Source organism: Camelus ferus, chromosome 14 (genome assembly GCF_009834535.1).
Source record: "Camelus ferus isolate YT-003-E chromosome 14, BCGSAC_Cfer_1.0, whole genome shotgun sequence".
NCBI lineage: Eukaryota > Metazoa > Chordata > Mammalia > Artiodactyla > Camelidae > Camelus > Camelus ferus.
This window is the reverse complement of record NC_045709.1, coordinates 15,376,920-15,398,265: the sequence shown is the minus strand read 5'-3', so window position 1 is coordinate 15,398,265 and position 21,346 is coordinate 15,376,920. Positions and strand designations below refer to the sequence as shown.

The window sequence follows — 21,346 nt, the reverse complement described above, 5'->3', positions numbered from 1 at the left end:
TGTTTTTCTCTTATCTTTGTCTGCATTTTCTTTCTACTTTATGCCTAACTTTTGACGTAAAAAGCTCAGAACCTTTTGCAGTTTCTGTTTCTCTCACTCTCTCATTCTCTCTTTTGCTGTGATCTGTTCTGTGGCATTCTTCCAGTAAGCACTTAATTTATTTAGCACGTATTTACTGACTGCCAGAAACTGTTGGAGGCACAGGAGATATGACAGTGAACTAAGCAGGCAACATCCTTGCTTTTGTGGACCTTGTATTTTTTCAGAAATTTTATTCAGTTTCCTGATAGCTTTCCACTCTTAGTCTTATCCCTAGAGCTTTATTTTTCTCACATCCATATGAGATATTGCTTTTGTGGGTGTCTTTCTGGCCTCTCAACCACAGAATGTATAACACTGAATTTTCTATCCCAATCCCATATCCATTCATATTCTTAAGTCTTCTGTTTTGATTAAGATGCTGCCATCTTTCTAGTAGTGGGCACTTGAGTCAGCTTTGTTCTTCAGCCCCTTTTGGATCTTTATATCAGACAGATAAATTTCAAGTCCTATACTTTTATCTCTAATATATAGTTGTCACCTTTGTAGAATTCTTACTGCTTAAATTCTTCATGTTGCCCTCATTTTATCTTGGATTATCTGTCTACACCTCTTCCAAACTATTTTGTACACGAATACCTGATTTATTTTCCTGATCATGTTATTTCACTGCTCAAACCAATTATTTACGTCTTACTAACTATAGAATAAATGAAAAATTTTAACCTAGTCCTTCATGATTTGTATTTTATTTTTAGCTTTTCACTGAAATCTTTATTTTGGCAAAACTGAACTAGTAAGACATGATTCACTTTTTTTTTTTTTTTTATCTCTTCCTTTTCAAATGTTTGATCTCTGGCATGAAATCATTTACTTGTCCTCTTACAGCTCTGGATCTTTAAATCCCACCCCATTGTCATGTTCCATTTCATATACAATTTCTATGGAATCTCTCCCTGATTTGCCTTGCTTTGCTCCCCATATAGTCTTTCTTACAGCATAGTATTTCAGTATTTCTAATGGCAGTTATTTCTTTTAAACCTTTATTATTCATTTGGATGTGCATTATTTAGTAACTGTTGAGGTTTCTCCTTCTTTTTTTCTCCCTTCTCCACTTTCCTTGTTCTTTCTCCCTCTTCTTCCTCTAACCTTATTTAGTTTAGGTAAGAACCAGTTTTTAGACTAGAGGTGCAGACTTTAGAGTATTTGATTTGTGTATGTGTGTGTATGTTGTGGACTATGGATTTACAGATACTTAACTCTTTTTGTAAGTTAAATGGAGGTTTAAACCTTCAGATTTGTTGATACAGAGAGACATTCCTTAAGGAGATTCAGCTAGTCCTCGTAGTCTTGAATCTTGTTTCCTGATTCTGAAGGTTTCACTAGATTCTACTTCTTCAATAATGCTGGCTTCAAGGAGAGGGATGTTGCTCTACTGATAATATTTAGACCCATGAAATATACCTTTGCTTAATATCTATTTGAATATGGATATTCAGAGACCAAGTTGAAACCTACTTTTAAAAGTTCGGCTCAAAAGATAAAGAATAGAAAAACCAGAAAATATGCAACTATAACAGTAGATATATAGATATAATTTACTTATTATCTGCTGGAGTTTACTTGAAAGATGTTTCTGCCTGTTTACCGAATTCCATCTTTGTGTCAGAGTAACCATCCATTTGAAAGAACGAGGGACAGAAGTATAGTTGTTATTTCCACGTTTGCGGCCTAGTCCCCCCGCTCCACTTCCAGGTTCAAGAGTCTTTCTTAGGAATATGACAGTGAGATTGTCCACCTTCTTCAGGGCATACCTTGCCTCGTATCCACAGGAGTATTAATCCACAGGAACAGCCCTAACAGGTTTGATGAGCCCACAGAAGGTGGAGGGAATGTCTTCATTTCTTTTTCTTTTTTTCTTTCTTTTTCATTTATTTTCTTGTTTGTTTATGATCCCATGTGCCAGAAACTGAAGAAAATATTATTTTGGATGGAGTTGTTAAATATCTGTTTTTATTTTTAGATGAGTCTAATAAAATATTTCCTTATGTGAGGGATAGTTTAATAATTATTTATGTTAAAGAATGTCAATTTAACAATAATTCGTTAATACATACTTAGAAAATAGCTATATTAGTACTGTATTTCTATATTAGTACTTCCAGTCAGTTCTGTTAATTAGTTCCTGCCCACCCCACCCCCCCTTTTTTAAATTACCAGTGCCTTTTTAGTTTAGGCTTCTGTGGTTTTCTTACCTGGACTTTTGCAGTAATTTTCCCGTTTATCTTCATCCACACTTGCGTAACTATCCTACTTCCTCACTGCTGCCAGTTATTTTCCTAAATTATAGAGATGATCATTTCATTTTCCTGTTCAAAATTCTTTAGTGATGCATAATGTATTTGCATAATGTATTATGCAAAAATAAAGGCCGATTACAAAAGGTGTCCTGTCCATCTCTTTAAGAACTAGTCTTTGTCTGTTTTCCCACTAAACCTGAACACTGAGAAAAGTTTTGCCAAACTGCTGTGCTCCATGTACCATAATAAGAGTCCTCTGCCTGGAATGTTTCTTTCCCCCTTGTTTATTCAACAGTTCTATTCATCCTTCAAGCTTAGTCTGAGCTTTGTTTTACTCTTTTAGTGAACTCTTGTTAGCCATCCTTCTCGAATTGTCCTTCCTTTCCCCCACCTACAGTTAGTCATTACTCCTTTTGCTCCCATGTCTGTAATTCAGATGTTATCTGTTGTTTTATAATTGTTTTCATGTTTGTTTCTCTAATGAAACCTTGTGGGTGTATATGTTACATTTCTTTACATGCCTACAGTTTGAGGAATACTTGTCATGAAGTAGGCTTGCAGTAAATTTTTTGAATGAATAAATGACTTTCAGGAGTAAATATCAATTTAGCGGAAAAAAAATCTCATGATAAAGAAGTAGTAGATAAAAAATAAATAGGAATTTAGTTCATGGTATCTTGTTTATGGGTATCAAATATGTTTTAGGGACAGTTCTTCATAGTTTTCATACATTATTTATTATCTTAAAATTGTTTTGGGGCAACAGAAAATCCCTCTCTCTATATAGACATATATTTATGTCTATTCTATTTAGAAATTTAAATTTTAAATATAACATTTATAATATATAATATAAAGATATATATATATAATTTATACAAAATATAAAGATTGTATTTCCTGTGTTATCCAGATGATATTTCTGGTTAAAAATTTTCAAACTCAGTGAAGGTTATATGGATAAATTTTAATTCTTACACATGCAATTTGTAAGATTTTTCTTAAATTTATTTGAAGCTCAGATTTTATGGCTTCTTCTTGGTAATTTTATAATGTTTAGAAACATGAGTTGTTAAATGACTAAAGATTTTTTTCTTTGACTCTGATTTTTTAATCAGAGTTAACATATATGTTACTTTCTGATCAGGTAAAAGCCTCAGTTTGCAATAAATTAAGGATGATCCAGAATAAAGCAACTTTAAAAAAAGACATGTGTTTTAGGAGTTTTAAAAGATTTGACCTGACTTTTTTTTGTCATTGAGGAAGAGTGTAATTTTGTATTACTGTCTTCTATGAGTTATTCAGTGTGCTATTTTTATTTTCTAAATCAAAATGCATGAAATTGAATTTTGTTCAAAGTATTTCAGATATCTTGAAATAAATAATGTTTTAGTGGTTGAGAGTTACTATTATGGCTTTATGTTTTGCAAAGTATGTATGAAATAATTGAATAGTGCTTTTAAGTAATCTGGAGAACAAAAAGTTTGAATTTTATATTTTTATGTTTTGTTGGAAAACTAGTATAATTCCTCTCCAACTGAAAGCATAATTGTTTAAGTATCTATAAGTCATTTGTATTTTTCTATAGTTTAGAAATAATATTTCTATATTCTCTGCATTAGGCTGTTAACTCTGAAGAGACTAAAGGTTGGATCCACAAATTATTATAGAACTTAAATCATTTCGTATCAAAATAGACTTTAAAATGCTTTTTGTTGACACTAGTAACTGTAAAATTAGAGCTCAGTATAAACTCACTCCTTATTTCTTAATTAATAGTCATACATTATTAACTTAAAATGTATAATTATTCCTGGATTTAATAATTCTAAATTGTGGGATTTAAATTACCGAAATCTTAGAAATGTTAAAATGTTCCTTTGACAGCTCTCTCCTGAGCATGCAATACAAAGAATCCTAGGTTATTCTTTCTCAGTTTACACTGTTCTTTTTTCCCCCACAGTAATCACCAGGATTTATACTTATGTATTTGTTTACTTGTCTAATGTATGGCTCTTCCACTGCTCCATAAATTCCAGGAGAGCTGGACCTTATGGTCTGTCTGTCAAAGCTGGGTGTTTGCAGTGCCTGGTGCAGTGCTAATGTTATTAAATGAATAAGCACAAATGCAATTGTAATTTCACAATTTTTGGATCTTCGTAGAATGGAAGAAATATTATTCGTGTTCAAAGGGTCCTTGCTCTCTCTCTATCACAAATTTATTCTTTATGAGTCATTTCTTTCATCTCTAAAATGAGAAATGGGAGAGGGAATTTGAAGAAATGGTAGTGGATGATCATTAATATTCCTTCAAGCAATTTTTTATAGTGTAGTGTAAATATTATGATTACTTTTTAGACAGTAATAATTAAACATTACATATTGATACTCTAATTTTTTTTTCATTTTAGTGGTATATGATCAGCATTGTCCACATTTACAATCGATGGAGGAACAGTGAAATTCGGTGTTATGTTAATGGACAGCTGGTATCCTATGGTGATATGGCTTGGCATGTTAACACAAATGATGTAAGTTTTTATTTATCTGTGTTTTCATGTATTTGAGTGTTTATAACATGAATTGAATAATAGTTTGTTAGAAAGGTAATAGTTTTACTTCAAAAGTATTTTTCTATTAAGTGAATTTTTAAGTCTTAATTTAGTATAATTAAATTGCTGAAAGACGTGATTAATGATGCAAAAAAATAAAATTACTTGGCCAAATTATTAAGTATTAGGTCAAACATATATATATGCAGTATTCTGTTATTTTCAGAATCTCAGGCATTAAAAGATGTCTTATGCCTTATTTTGATGTTAAGGAAGACCTTAAACAGAATAAACAAGTGTAACATGTTCCTATCATTTATAAGATAAATGGTAATAAATACCATGGGGAAAAATTAAGTGGGAACATGTATAAAGAATGTAGATGTGGAAAGGGAAAAGCTAGATGGTCTAGAGATGGTCTTAGTGAGAAGAGTGGAGGGAGAAAGGCATGTGGAGAAAAATTCCCATTCAGTGGAAACAGTGAGTACAAAGGCTTTGAGGCAGAACTGGAAAGTTCATTGAATAACAAAGCAGCCAGTTTGTGTAGAACAGAGGGAGGAAGGAGAGAATGATGTTAAATGATGAGGTTAGCCAGACAGGAGAAGGGCAAATCATTTAGGGCTTTATGTGCAGAGATAAGGCCTGAATTTTTTTCTTACCCAACATAAAAATCTTTGGAAAGTTTTAAGGCAGACAAGTGACATGATGCTGGCTAATATTTTAAAAACATCATTCAGGCTACAGTATTGAGATTATTTTGAAGGGAAATAATGACAGATGCAGGGAAATAAGTTACATAAATTATTGTGATAATTACAAAGTGATAATGTTAGTTTCAGCCGGCATGTTAGCTGTGGAGGAGGTAGCACAGTTGGATTCTAGACAGAGGATGTCTAGGGTTAAAACCTCAAGAGCTCTTATTTCTCTGTTTTGGGCCTTTCCTTGTCTCCATCCTGGCCTGTCAGAGACAAGGTAAGAGATATGTTCTAATACCCAAAGGACTTCCAAGCCCAGTTATTATTACAACCCTACCGGCATGCATGGTTTTATAAAAACTTGCATCTTTTTAACAAAATTCACTTCCCAAGATTGTTCTCATTTTTCTAGACTTTCAGTCTCCTTAGGGTGGGAGATTGGGTCTTCTTCTGTCTTGTATTCTCCTAAATAGCAAGTGTGCATAGTCCATAGTTTGTTCCCCAGCTCAGGAGTTGGCGAACTGTACCCAATGGGCCAAATCTGACCCTTGATATCTTTTTGATTGACCTAGGAACTAAGAATCTTGGTTTTTATATTTTTGAATTTTTTTTAAAGACTCAAACAAGCAAAATCAAACAAAAATCAAAGAAGAATCTGTGACAGAAACCAGATGTGGATTGCAGAGCTTGAAATACTTACTATCTATTCCTTTACAGGAAAAGCTTGCTTGTTATTTCCTAGAAACTCATAGTTGGGTCACAGTCAGTAAATATTTCTGAGAATGATTTTGTCAGAATTAGAATATTCAGATGAAATTCTGTTTTATATTTGCCCTCCAAAGAGATCAGTCTTTTTTATTATAGAATTATTTTGTTGACTGTCACTGACTCTATAGTCATATTAAAAAAAAAAACAAAAAACGAAAGGAAGAAAAGACTTAGATTTTTGAATTATTTGCAATAGTATTCCAAGAAATGGAGAGGCCTGGACAGTAACACATATGTGCATGTACATTATGCAGTCGTGAGATCCTGTACTTTTAATTAAAGATGAGGTATTTTATGAGGACATTCTTTCTTTGTACCTCATTCACAATTACTTATGATTCAGGTATAGAATGTGAGGATGGGAGAAGGAAACTGGACAGTGACTACTTTCACTGGTCTGGATAGGTGGAGCCAAGTATTAGGTGTGATTTAAGAAGTGATTTTAAGAGTCTCGTCAAATGTGACTTCTTAGGTGCTGAACTCCCCAGATGAAGAGCACTGTAGTGAGCAAATTTTGGTGGTTATTGTTTACTTGAGTCTGCATAATGCGTACTCATGTAAGAGTGAAATAGAGAAATAGAGAAATACATCCCTAGTGGAGAAATTAGGTAAAATATAAAAATTCAGTCCTATGTATTTACAGTTAAAATTTAGAATAGTCATTCTCTTGATTCAGGTAACTGTATGGACAATTGAAATCATAACAGTTTTAAAATTACTTTTACGTTTGTAAATAATTAGTTATAAGCCCTTTTGCTTTTAGCTGTACAATTTAGAAAGCTGGTCAAGTGATTGCTGAGTCAATGATTATTGTTTGTTTGCTTCCCCTGAAATATGTAACATTTGACTGATTAACTTTTCCTATGAAAACTTTAGTTGGCTTTTATTAAATACTCCATAGAGTCTTAACTGTTACTTTATTCTGATATTATTGTTATGCTTTATGGTATTCCTGATAATGAAGGCAGGTATCCTTAAGTATTTTGCCATTACAAAATAAAACATTTGATTTTTCTATGACCTTTTTAAAAATAGAGCTATGACAAGTGCTTTCTCGGATCTTCAGAAACTGCCGATGCAAATAGGGTATTCTGTGGTCAGCTTGGTGCCGTGTATGTGTTCAGCGAAGCCCTCAACCCTGCACAGATATTTGCAATTCATCAGTTAGGACCTGGATATAAGGTAGTAAAACCATTTTATTATAAATTCTATGGAAAGTTTTAGATAAGAAATGTGATATGATAGAATATATAGTGATTTTCTTTCTTTACTGTGGTTTAAAAGTCATTCCTTTATTTTGGAGCTAAGTTAATATGTTTCAGCTTTTTCTCTTTTTAACTATTTTCCCTTCACGAACTTTTTTTTTATTCTTTAGAATGTTTTCTTATGTTGAAGCTGTAGCTTTTGTTGACATGGTTCTGAAATAATAAATTTTATAAAACCCTATTACTTAAATGTGATCCTTGAAATCTCAAATTTTGAAATTTATAAACTATATTATGAACAACTGAAATGTTAGAGATAACCCAGAAAGAATAGTTATTGATTCAGAGGGAAAATGATACAAAATATTATATGTAGCTGAAATTATTCAGTTTTATATCCTGCTTTTGTTTGTCCTTTGCTATGGCAAGGAAGTGGGTACAGGAGTGACCTTTTTTTTTAAGCAAGATATTACATTTACACAGATGAATTAGTTTTTAATGGGCAGTATACCTGGCTAGGGAAATACATGAGTTTTGTTTAAATCATATCAGGAATTGTGATATCCCAAGCTGTTTGGAACTACAGTATTTATAATTCTGAAGTACATGTGTTTCATTTTTTTTTTAAACTTAGTGTTTAAATAATTAGTGTGAAATTTGTGTTATGGAAATTTAGGAGTACAAAACACTAAAAATATTTCTTCTTTTGCCTTTGTATTTTTGCATTAATATTTCTGTTTTAATTTTTCTGTTCTATATAATTGGACATGTGACTGAATTTACTCTTAATTAAAAGATATTTCTGGTCCCAGTGATTTTAATAACCATAATAATACTGAATGACAAAAGTGCTATCATTTTTATGTCAATGGAACGGTACTTGCTACCATCTTTTGTCCATATCATTTTATTTGTTTTACTCTTCCTAGAAATGAATGTGTGCTGACATAGCTAGTTTTTCTTTCATTGGTCCTTTTGTTGGGTTTGAGTCCTAGTTCTGCCACGTGTTTGTTGACTGTGCATTGAGAGTGTTTCTGTAATCCAGATTTTTGGGTTAATACGCAAGTTGCCTTCCTTTCATATTTCTTTGCTTTGTTCCATATTAATATTTGAAGTGGCTTTCTTCAAGCACTAACAATGAAATTAAAGTGAAAAGCCAATGAAATATAAATAAAGGTAGAAAATCAAGAAAATACAGATATGCAAACCGTAAATACACTATGATTGCTATAGTGAAATTTCAGAATTGATGGGAGCTTTTGGCAACAAAAAGGAAAAAAGGTTAAACATAAACAATTACATATTTTCCCCATTCAGAAAGGAGCAAACATTGTCCTGAACCAGTTTGCAAACTTAGTTATTTGTCATATGGCTTTCTTATCCTGTTCTTTTGTACTACCAGTGAAAGTGAGTAGTAACCCTGTGTCACTGTGTTCTGTACAGAAGTACTCACGTGATAAAGAATCTATCCCTTGCATCCTAACATGGACAATAGAGTACCTTTATCAGCGTCAGATCTTTTAAAAGAAAATACCTATAAATTTGAGTCATCACATGAAAAACTATTTTTCTCAGTTTTGAAAGTTCCCAGCCTATAGGCATAGGCCACTGGGCCCCTTTTGTTAATGGAGGTCGATTGTATCCATTGGTGCATGTGCATTTTCTCAACTTTTAAATATTAAAGAGTGCAATTACTATCAGACCGGTGTCTGCAAAATAATTTTGACATTCAAAAGTTAATTTCTGGAAATTCAGAGAGTGTAGGAAAGTAAAGAAGATGCAAATGAAAATCAGATTATTTTTCAGTTATACATGAACATATATATAGTCATTGTCACATTTTTTTCTCTGTGAGCTACCATAAGATCTTGTATATATTTCCCTGTGCTGTAGAGTATAATCTTGTTTATCTGTTTGAAATCCCAGTCTATCCCTTCCCACCCCCTGCCCCCTTGGCAATCACAAGCTTTGTGTTCTATGTCTATGAGTCTGTTTCTGTTTTGTATTTATGTTTTTTGTTTGTTTGTTTGTTTTTTTAGATTCCACATATGAGCAATGTCATATGGTATTTTTCTTTCTCTTTCTGGCTTACTTCACTTAGAATGACATTCTCCAGGAACATCCATGTTGCTGCAAATGGCATTATGTTGTTGGTTTTTATGGCTGAATAGTATTCCATTGTATTAATATACCACATCTTCTTTATGCCGTCATCTGTTGATGCACATTTAGGCTGTTTCCATGTCTTGGCTATTGTAAATAGTGCTGCTATGCATATTGGGGTGCCGATGTTACTCTGAAGTAGGGTTCCTTCTGGGTATATGCCCAGGAGCGGGATTCCTGGGTCATATGGAAAGTCTATTCCTAGTCTTTTGAGGAATCTCCATACTGTTTTCCACAGTCGCTGTACCTAACTGCATTCCCACCAACAGTGTGGGAGGGTTCCCTTTTTTCCACAGCCTCTCCGGCATTTGTCATTTGTGGATTTTTGAATGATGGCCATTCTAACTGATGTGAGGTGATACCTCATTGTAGTTTTGATTTGCATTTCTCTGATAATTAGTGATATTGAACACTTTTTTCATGTGCCTATTGATCATTTGTATTTCTTCTTTGGAGAATTGCTTGTTTAGGTCTTCTGCCCATTTTTGGATTGGGTTGTTAAGTCGTATGAGCTGCTTATATATTCTGGAGATCAAGCTTTTGTTGGTTTCATTTGCAAAAATTTTCTCCCATTCCGTAGGTTGTCTTTTTGTTTTACTTCTGGTTTCCTTTGCTGTGCAGAAACTTGTAAGTTTCATTATGTCCCATTTGTTTATTCTTGCTTTTACTTCTATTGCTTGGGTAGGCTGTTCTAGGAGAACATTTTTGAGATGTATGTCAGATAATGTTTTTCCTTTATTTTCTTCTAGGAGGTTTATTGTATCTCTTCTTATGTTTAAGTCTTTGATCCATTTTGAGTTTATTTTTGTGTATAGTGTAAGGGAGTGAAGAGCCTCATTTTTAATTTGTAATAAAAGTTTACAGTATGATTTTTTTTCAAAAAAAGATCAACAAACTGCAACATCTATTAATAAAGGTCTTTAAAAAAACCCCTGTAGATTCTGAAAATATTTTTTAAAAATTTAGAACTAAGGAACATTTTGAGTTATAGAATATAGGTATAAGTACTTATAAGGTGATTCTTTTGCAAAGTACACCACTCATTTGATCATCTTTGTTTAGCTATATTCGCCTTAGAATATCAGGCATACTACTTTATAGCTATACTATGTTTAAAATACTAGAATTTCAGTGGATGACAAGAAAAGTGCTCTGGTTTTCTAATGTTCTGGTTTCCTTCCCCCAGTGCAATGCCCTCAGCAAGCTTTATTATCCATATTTAAATAAAATTTTTACCCAGTGGACTTAAAATGAGTATTCCTATCTTCCTATCAGGTTTTTAATCCAGTTAAGTTACATTTTGTAAATACTAACAACTTTCTCTTCTATCAACTAAGAATAATAATGCTGCCTAGTGACCACTGAGGGGAAATAATATAGTCTAATGCTGTTCCCTTATTAGTCAAAGACCTCCAGTTAGTATTTTTAAAGTGTCATTTATAAATTCATGGATTTAAATGTATTTGAGGTGTTTCAGGCTATATAAGTTGTTGGGTTTTTTTTGTTTTTTGAAAGTTCAAATTATTCCAACTCTGGAAAATGGATATCTCTTCTGGTTGGTCCCTTAGTCCATTTGACATGACCTTGTATCTTTTTTTTTTAACAATTTTTTTTTTATCGAGTTATAGTCATTTTACAATGTTGTGTCAAATTCCAGTGTAGAGCACAATTTTTCAGTTATAGATGAACATACATATATTCATTGTCACATTTTTTTTTGCTGTGAGCTACCATAAGATCTTGTATATATTTCCCTGTGCTATACAGTATAATCATGTTTATCTATTCTACATTTTGAAATCCCAGTCTGTCCCTTCCCACCCCCCGCCCCCTTGGCAACCACAAGTTTGTATTCTGTGAGATGACCTTGTATCTTTGATAGCTTCCTTGCTAGTTCCTATGACGCTGTTTCTGGCTCATCCTGAACATTTTGTTGTTTCAGTCCTGAAATCAGCCATTACTTCAAGAACCCCTAGTTTTTATTAGTGGGGAATGTAGGACTTGTGTTTCATCTTGACCTTGTCTTCGTTAAATCTGTATCTCCTTTCTTCCCCTTTGAGAATTCTCACTGGCAAGTAAACAGATGATGTTAGAAAAGCCCATAATTACACATATAACAGTCTAAGAACAGCAATACCAATATACCCTACTGGTGTAATTACTGAAAAAAGTTAATTTGTTCTGCATATGCTCTCTCTATTCTCCTTGCCATTTTGAATTTTTGAGGTATATTGTGAGCTGAATTATATACCCCCAAAATTCATGTGTTAGAGTTCTCACTCCCAGTAACTCCAGAGTGTGACTATATTTGGAGATAAGGTCCTTAAAGAGGTAAAGTTAAGTCATTAGGGTGGATCCAAACACAATATGAATGTTATGCTTATAAGGAGAGGATATTAGAACACAGGCAGGCACCGAAGACCACGTGAAGATACAGGGAGAAGGGGTCAGTCATTTACAAGCCAAGGAGAGAGACTTCAGAAGAATTCAGCCCTGCCGATACTTTGACCTTGTATTCTAGCATTCAGAATTTTGAGAAAATAGATTTTTGTTGTTTAAGCTACTCAGGCTCTGGTACTTTCTTATGGCAGCCCTAGCAAACGAATACAAGGGATTAGCTACATTGTGAGTGCACATAGTTATTGCATATTATTCTTTCATCTTTTAAGTCTTATTTAGTCATAGTTCTGTAAGTACCTATATTTTTAAGGGTCATCACATTCCTTATATTGATGTGTTTTGGGTATCTGAAGCCCATTCCTCAGGAAGAACTCATGGAATAATATTTTTTGAGACGTGTGTAATCAGTATTGGTTTATTGAGGGCATTTTGTTTGATAGCCATTTGCTAGGCTATAAAATCCTTCGGTAACCTTTCTACATCTCAAATATGTTACTAATTTTCTTCTGGCTTAAAGTGTTTTTGTTGAAAGTCTGATGACAGTCTAATATCCTTTCTGTTGTAAAGCTCCTGCTATTTTTGCCTACATGTTCAAAGGATTTTTTTTTTCCTTTTTTGTTTAAATGCTGCAGATTTGCTAGATTATGTCTTGGTTATTCTGAGTTGATTTCAGTTAAGTGGTATGGGCTTTTTAATATGCAGTCTTGTATCTTCTTATATTTTAAGAAATATTTTATATTGTTTATAATTTTTTCTTTTTTTCTGCTTTAGTTTTCTTCAGAGACTTTACTATACATGTTTGATTTATTTTGCTCATCTTTAATGTTATCACTTTCTCTTGAATTTTCATCTCCTTTATTTCTTTCTCATTTTTAAACTTAAAATGAAACTTACAGAAAAATTACAAGCATAGGACTAAGCAGTTTTTTCCCCTGACATGATGTCCAGTCATTGCTGAATGTTGTGTTTGTACAAACAAGAACATTTCTTCACATAATTAATTAACATCAGTGTATTACCACCATCTAATTCTCAGACCCCATTAAAATTGTGCCAGTTGTCCCATAATGTCCTCTATAGGAAAATGATCTAGTTCACAGCACTTACATTATAATATGTCTTTAGTCTGCTCAGTAGAACAGTTTCTCAGTTTTTCCTTTATTTTCCATATGGATGGCCTTTTCACCTGAGGCAGGCTGTGGCATTATTTGCTAGCCACCTCTCACTCCCTCACAGATGCCTTCTTAATCCTTCATCTGCTCCAGTTCCCACATTGGCCAGGCTCTCAGCAGATTTCCTCACCCCGCACCACCACGTTATTCTTGCTCTGCAGCCTTCTTCACCTGCTGCTGGGCAGCCCTCTTGTTTAGATGTCATGTCACCTCTCTGGGACTCTGGACACCGCATGCCAGGTACCCTCCTAGGCAGTTGTGCTTCCTATCCTGCTGTGTTTTGATTTTGTATCCTGCAGTTTTGCTGAATTTATTAGCACCAATAGTTTTTAGTGTGTATGTCTGGATTCTATAGGATTTTCTATATATAAAATTATGTCGTCTGCAAATAGAGGTAATTCTACTTCTTCCTTTCTAATCTGAATGCTTTTTATTTCTTTTCTTGCCTAATTGTCCTGTCTAGAATCTAGTATAATGTTGAACAGAAAGAACATTAGTGCAGGTATCCTTGTCTTGTTTCTGGTCTTAGGGTCAAAGCTTTCAGTCTTTTAGCTTTAAGTGTATTGTTAGCTGTGAGTTTTTCATTGATACTTTTTTATCAGATTGGGGAAGTTCCATTCTATTCCTACTTTGCTGAATTCTTTAAAATAGAAGGGTGTTGGATTTTGTCAAATGCCCTTTCTGCGTTTATTAAGATGACTTTTACAAAGAACCAGCTTTTGATTTTGTTGTGTTTTCTCTTTTGTTTTTCTTATTCTCTATTTCAGTAATTTTTCCTGGAATTCTTAGTGTTTTCTTCCTTCCTCTTATTTTATGTTTAGTTTGTTCTTTCATTATCCAGTTTCATAAGGTGAAAGACTTGCTTTTTGATCTAAGGTCTTCTTTTTTATTATAAGTACTTATAATGCTAAGTTTCCCTCAAAGTACTGCTTTGGACCCTGCTTATATTTTGATATTTGTATCTTTATTTTCATTCATCTCGAAATATTTTATAATTTCCCTTTGACTTCTTTGACACTTTTTTTTTTTTAGCAATTTGGTGTTTATTTCTACAATATTTTTGAATTTCTGAAATTTCTTCCTATTTGTTTCTAATTTGATTCCATTTTGGTCAGAGAATGTACTCTGTTTTATATTTATCCTTTTAAGTTATTCAGGATTGATTTATGGGTTAACATTGGTCTATCTGATATTTGATGTACAGTTAAGAATTACATGTTCTGCTGTTCTGCGGTGGAGTGTTATAGAAATGTCTTTTAGGTCTAATCACCTTACAGTGTTCAAGTCTTCTGTTTTTTTGTTGACTTGTGCCTAGTTATTCTATCCACTATTCAAGTTGGAAATTGAAGTCTTCAACTATTATTATTACCTTGTCTATTTCTCCCTTCATTTCTGTCAGGTTCTTCATGTATTTTGGTGCTCAGTTGTTAGGTGCACATATGTTATTATCTTTCTGATAGATTGACTCTTATTATTATTATTAAATGTCACTCTACCTCTAATATTTTGCTTTAAAATCTGTTTTCTCTGATATTAGTACAGCCACTGCAGCTTTCTTGTGATTTGTTGATAAATTTCCCATTGCTTTTACTTTGAATCTATTTTTGACTTTGAATCTACAGTATGACTCTTATAGAAATACATTGTTGGATCTTATTTTATTATCCAGTCTAATAATCTCTGCCTGTTGAGTGGATTGTTTATTCCATTCACCTTTAATGTTGTTGGATTTATATCTGTCATTTTATTTTTGTTACCCTTATCTCATATTCTTTTTATGCCTTTATTCCCCCTTTACTGCTTTCGAGTTGAATATTGTCTAATGTAGCATTTTCATTTAATAATTTTTCACTCCTTTTTTTTGTTTTTACTTATTACTTAATGGTAGCATTGACTTAGCATTTACATTTTTGCTTATCAAACTCAGCTTCAGACTTACACTGACTTAATTCCAGTGAGATACAGAAATGTTTCTCCTTATAGATCTATTGTGTTTTTCTTCTTTATGTGATATTGTTACACATGGTACATATTAGTATTGGTTACAAACCCAACATTACATTATTGTAATTATTACATTATGTAATTAAATGTCTTTTAAGGAAGCTGAGAGAAGAAAGAAAATCAACTGTATGTTTATAGCTTTTGTTATATTAACTTTATTTTTCATTTATGGATTTCCTCATTTGTTCAGTTACCACCTGGAGTCATTTCCTTAGCTCATTATGGCTTTCCCACCCATCTCCTTTGTGTTGTTATTAGGAAATGTGTTACAATTCTGTGTTATAAGCAAAACCATACATTGTATACATACTATTTCATAAAATTGCTTTGAAATAGTTAAGAGGGGGAAAAGAATAAATATGCATTTATACCATCTTTTATAACTATGACTACTAGTGCTCTGTTTTTCATGTGGATTCAAATTACTGTCTGAGTCAATTACTTTTAGCTTGAAGGACTTCCTTTGTATTTCTTGTAAGATAGGTCAGGTAGCAGCAAATTATCTCAGTTCTTATTTGTTTGGGAATGTATCTTACTTTCCTTTTAGATATGAAAACTAGATTTGCTGGTTGTAAATTCTTGGTTAATAGTTTTCTCTTAGAGTATTTTGAATGTTTTATTCCTCTGTGTTTGGCCTCTGCTTTTTTCAGATGAGAAGTCTGCTGTTGATCATATTGTTGTTCTCTTTAAGTAAAGAGTCATTTTTCTCATGCTGTTTCTAACATTTTCTCCTTGTCTTTACCTTTCAGTATCACTATGATTTTTCTGTTTTGGATTTCTTTGCTTTTATCCTTCTCTTATCTGTTCCTGGTATTCTCATTCTTCATATGTTACTTGGTTATTTCCCAAATTTTTCTTAAGCTCTGATCGTTCTTCACTCTTTTTTCTCTCTGGTTTTTGAATTGTGTAATCCCTATCAGTTTATCTGTATATTTGCTAATTCTTTCTTCTACTTGTTCAAATCTACTGCTGAGACCCTCTGGAGAGTTTTTCAATTCAGTTACCTTTTTCAACTCCAGAATTTCAATTTGGATTGTTTTTTATAGTATCTTTCTCTCTTAGAAAATAATACTAAATTTCAATTTGATTAATATTTTAAAGTATCAATTTTATTAATATTTTAATACAATAGTAATTTTATTAATACTTTCCCAGTATTTAGAGTTTTATTGAGAGGTAATTGACACACATCACTGTATAAGTTTAAGGCATACAGCATGATGATTTGATTTACCTATATTGTGAAATGATTATCACAGAAGGTTCAGCTAACATCCATCATCTCATATAGATACAATATATAAAAAGAAAAGAAAAGAAAACATTTTTTTTCTTGTAAAGAGAACTCTTAGAATTTGTTCTTTTTTGTGTATATCGGTATCTCTCTCTTAAGTGATGTACTCTATTGTGGCGTTGTCATCATAACTATATTTGCTTCCCTAACTATGGTTTCTTTAGTTCTTCAAATGTATTTTTAACAGCTTCTGTGAAGTCTTTTTCTCTAAAATCTGACATCTGGTTGCTCTCACTACCAATTTCTGTTGCCTGCTTCCTTTCCAGTGTATGGGTCATGTTTTCCTGTTTAACGTGTATGTTTCTCAATGCTTGGTTTGAAAATGGACATTTTAGACAATGTATTGTTGTGTGTCTGGGTACTAATACCCCCCTCCCTCTCCAGAGCTTATTATTTGTTTATTTACTGGATGGACTACTTTAGTGTTCTTTTAAAAAATATTTTTTCTTCAATATTTGCAAGAACTCACCATTGAATCTGCACCTGGAGTATTCTCTATATTAAAATTAAAAATTATAAATACAGATTTGTAAATTGATGTCACAGAATTCATATTTTGTATTTCTTCTCTGAATGTTTTTTAATTTTACTTTTTAAAGAATATATACATTTCATTTATATGATTTTGTTTTTGGAAGTTGGCTAAAGTTTGTTTTATGAACTCAAATATGTGTCTTCTTTGCTGGTTATTCCATGTGTTCTTGAAAAGAATATGTATGTGCTCTTGTTGTATATAATGTTCCATACTGAAATATACTGAAGTGTTCTATACTTAAGAAAGCTGTGTCATATATTACTCCTTTGAGTGTAACTAGTAAAAATGTGTTCACATCCTCTTTTTTCTTCTAAAAAATTATAGCAGCTTTATTGAAGTATAATTTACATGTCAGAATTCATTCAAGTATACAAGTAAATTATTTTAAATAATCTTACAGAGTTGTGCAAACATCACCACAATCCAATTTTAGAACATTTCTATCACCCTAGAAAGATCTCACATGCTGTTGGCAGTCATTCCTCATTCTCTTCCCCATCCTACTCATATAATTTTATGTAACAATTCTCTTTTTGAAAATCCTTAAAGTAATAATCCAATAAATATTGATATTTTTGCACAAATCTGCTTACTATACCTTAAAATATGTTTGAAGACTTAGAAGTGATCTGTATACTACAACTGGGATTAAGATAAGAAAATTATTATATTTACATAATGGATTATATGGTTACAGTCATTTATTTTTTAAATATTACTTTATTGAGTTACAGTCAGTTTACAATGTTGTCAATTTCCAGTGTAGAACACAATTTTTCAGTTATATGTGAACATACGTATATTCATTGTCACATTCTTTTTCACCGTGAGCTACCACAAGATCTTGTATATATTTCCCTGTGCTATACAGTATAATCTTGTTTATCTATTCTATATATACCTGTCAGTATCTACAAATTTCGAACTCCCAGTCTGTCCCTTCCCACCCGCCTACCCCCAGCAACCACAAGTTTGTATACAGTCATTTAAATTGCATCATATTTTTAAAAATCTTAATGTGTTACATATAATTAATTGTGATACGAAATTGTTTTGCTACTGTAAGCCAAAGTATGGAATAATGATCTTTGTAGTATGGACTGAAAAAATTAAGATCATTTTTTCCCAAATAAGGTTAGATCTTAGTAGGCAGTTTAAATATTTTATAACTTTTAAGAGAATATTTTAAACTTTTTTTTCCTTTATAAGCAGTATGAACAAAATGAAACTAAAAGTTTTTTTGCCTGATAATGGAATGTACATACATTCCAGCAGTGTTAAAATACAGACATGGAGAGCTGTGTTTTACAATACATTTTGCAGTATTTTATTTCAATCATTATTTTTAGAAACCATATACTCTGAGTTCTTAAGTATTATAGTTGTAATACCACCAAAAGCAAACAAACGAAAAGGATAAGAAGTATCAATAAACTACTTTAGACTAATTGTCTTTAAAGGATAGTAATCATGAGCCAAATTTACTTAAATTCACTTAAATTCATTGAATATTATAAAATAAAGTGTATCAGTAATTATTAGTACAAGACTTTCAGCTCAAATGCTTGTTTTCAAGTTCAGTGTTGGACAAAGGACATGAGTGATTTCGTATTTATACTTCACGGCCCCTTTGTTTCTCAAAACAACCAATTATTTTATACATACAATATATAAAGGAAAACTGTGCAGCTTCTCTGAACAGAGCCAAAGAAAAATATTTAAATAGACAAAAACTGAAAATGGTAGATTTTAGTAATAATAGAAAAACTACAGTTTTATGATTAGTGTCCAGAAGGAAGACCAAAATTAAGGAAGATGAAATAGGGTAGTGTGGTTTTAATGTTAAGAGTTAGGGATGGATGATTTTATTCTAAATTCTGAAGTTTTCCTGAATAAGAAAAAGTCATTTAAAAGTAGTGTTTAATTGACTAGAGGAAAACTAAAATGATTCCATTAGGATGAATTTTCTCATACAATTTTACAATTCAGAAGACATTCATTAAAGCTTTTCTGTGCACAGAGCACTATTATAGGCATTATGGAAGATGTAAAACTGTAAATTATCTTTAAAGATCTTACAGAGAAGTAAAGGGAGAAAGACAAAAAACAAAAAGTAAAATTGAATCAACATATAATTATGATAAAAATCTGTGAACACTAAGTCCTTTGTGATCATGGAGAAGGGTTCTGACTGTAGGAACTGGAAAATACTTCAAAGAGAAGATAGCTTTAAAACCAGTTCAGAGAGGTCCATGAAGCTTCTAAGATTAGTTTGAAATTCTTATAAATTAAGTGACTTTTGTTTCTTTTAGTGGGGATTGATCTTCCCTTGATTACCTTTTATGAATCCATCCAACTGAAAAATGCTGTTTTTTTTTCTTTTTTGTTCAGTTGGTACTCCTTAACTGATTCCTTTTACCTATGAGGATGACAGTTAGATTTCATAAACAGTGTTTTAAAACTTGCTATCCAGTTTACAAAATTTATTGTTTAATTAATTGATTTTTAAAACATTCATCCTGGGTTAGAGGGTATGCTTAGCATGCACAAGGTCCTGGGTTCAGTCCCCAGTACTTCCATTAAAGTAAATAAGGAAATAAATAAACCTAATTACCTCCCCCCAAAACAAAACAAAAACAAACAATAAATAAAATATTGAAAAAAATTTCATCCTTACTCCAGTGATAGAGTAAGTGGTACTAGATTTGCCGTACAATTGTAAATAACTATAAAAATAGGCAAAATATATAAAACATCTCTTTTTAGATATTTGTCAATACACATAGCACAGACCAAAGATCCTTCAGAGGAGAAAAACATTTTGATATGAGTTTGATAATTACCTCAGCCTTGGCTGGGGCCAACATTTTTATTGAGGCACAAGGAGGTGGAGATCAGGCATAGTAAGGTGGTCCAGGTGAGCTGAGGTGGAGATCAGAATTCAGGGCTTCTGAAACAGCTGGAACTTGTGGGGCAGGGTGCTGAAAAGGAGCAAGCTCTTGGGGTAGGGGTAGAAGTCTTTGTCAGGGTTCCCTGTGTGTCCTTGGCCAAGGACAGTGCTGTACGTGTACAGTGTGAGATGCCATGAGCCCTAAAAGAAAGCAGGTGTTGCCAGTAACAGAAGAGAAGGACCAGAAGGCACACCGTTGTTTTGAGACTTAGGAAAGCCAGCCCAGTGAGAAAAGATGTTTATGCCCACATCCTCAGGTGCTCAGTAATCACTGATCAAATCAATGACACTAGTGGTATAAACAATCCAGGGGTTTTCCTCTACTAGATTGTAATCATTCACACATTTTCCCTATCAAATCATTTCTAAAAAGTTGATCTTTTATCATTCTATAATATTAATTACTATTGCAATTTAATTTTTGAAAGTTCCAACCTGCCAAAATATCCATTCTTCTGTGCGACTACATGCATGTTAAAAAAGAACTTTTGCTTATGTTAAAAGAATGAGTTAAATAAAATTGCTTGATATTCACAAATGATTGCTTAATTTCATATAAGCAGCTTCTTGGTATTAAACATAATACTCTTGGATATTGGTTTGTATCAGTGATGTGTTTCTCTTGTTTAATATTTAAAATATTGCAGTAATTATAGTGCTGGTACTTGGCACTCCTGCTAATTTGATATATGTCATAACTTTTTGAGGTTTGATTGGTTGAGTCATTTTCAACTATGTCGAAGTACTGACTTCACACATTGAAATATTCTATGCTAATCCATGTGCCATTTGCAGCATGCTTGTGACTATAATCTTTACTTTCTTCCTTGTTAAGGGCTGGTAATAAGGATTGTAGGGCATGTAATTAAATAAAATTCAACAATATATTGAATAATTATTATATTCAAGTAACTGTTCTGAGCTTTGGGGATTAAAAATGATTAAGCTTAAACTCTCTTAATGAAGATAATTGTATCTGTAAATGTTTATAATTTAAAGTTGATATGTGTACTGCAAGGGAAATATAATGAGAATACTATTAACGTTTTTTGGAAGGATGATTATTTCCAGCTATAGAAGTTTTAGTGACTCTTCATAGAAAAGGAAAAATTTTAAAGTTCTTGGAAAAATAAATAATTTGAAAGGATGAGCAGGATGTGATGATATAATGTGAGACAGAGGGCATGATTCAAGGGAGAGGAGCAAGGGAGCACAGGATGTGTTTATGGATTGGTCCATAGTCAGGCATGGCTTCATGGTAGACTACAG

At 32.5% G+C, this 21,346-nt stretch overlaps 1 protein-coding gene across 10 annotated transcripts in view; it reads left to right on the top strand.

Annotated features, from left to right (window-relative positions):
- Positions 1 to 21,346, top strand: part of NBEA (neurobeachin) — a 536,625-nt gene that overhangs the window by 71,258 nt on the left and 444,021 nt on the right. For all 10 annotated transcript variants that reach the window (XM_032496317.1, XM_032496318.1, XM_032496310.1 and 7 more), the window contains exons 7-8: positions 4,751 to 4,870; positions 7,390 to 7,536. In XM_032496317.1, coding sequence (XP_032352208.1) covers positions 4,751 to 4,870; positions 7,390 to 7,536 — 267 coding nt within the window. The remainder of the gene's footprint in view (positions 1 to 4,750; positions 4,871 to 7,389; positions 7,537 to 21,346) is intronic.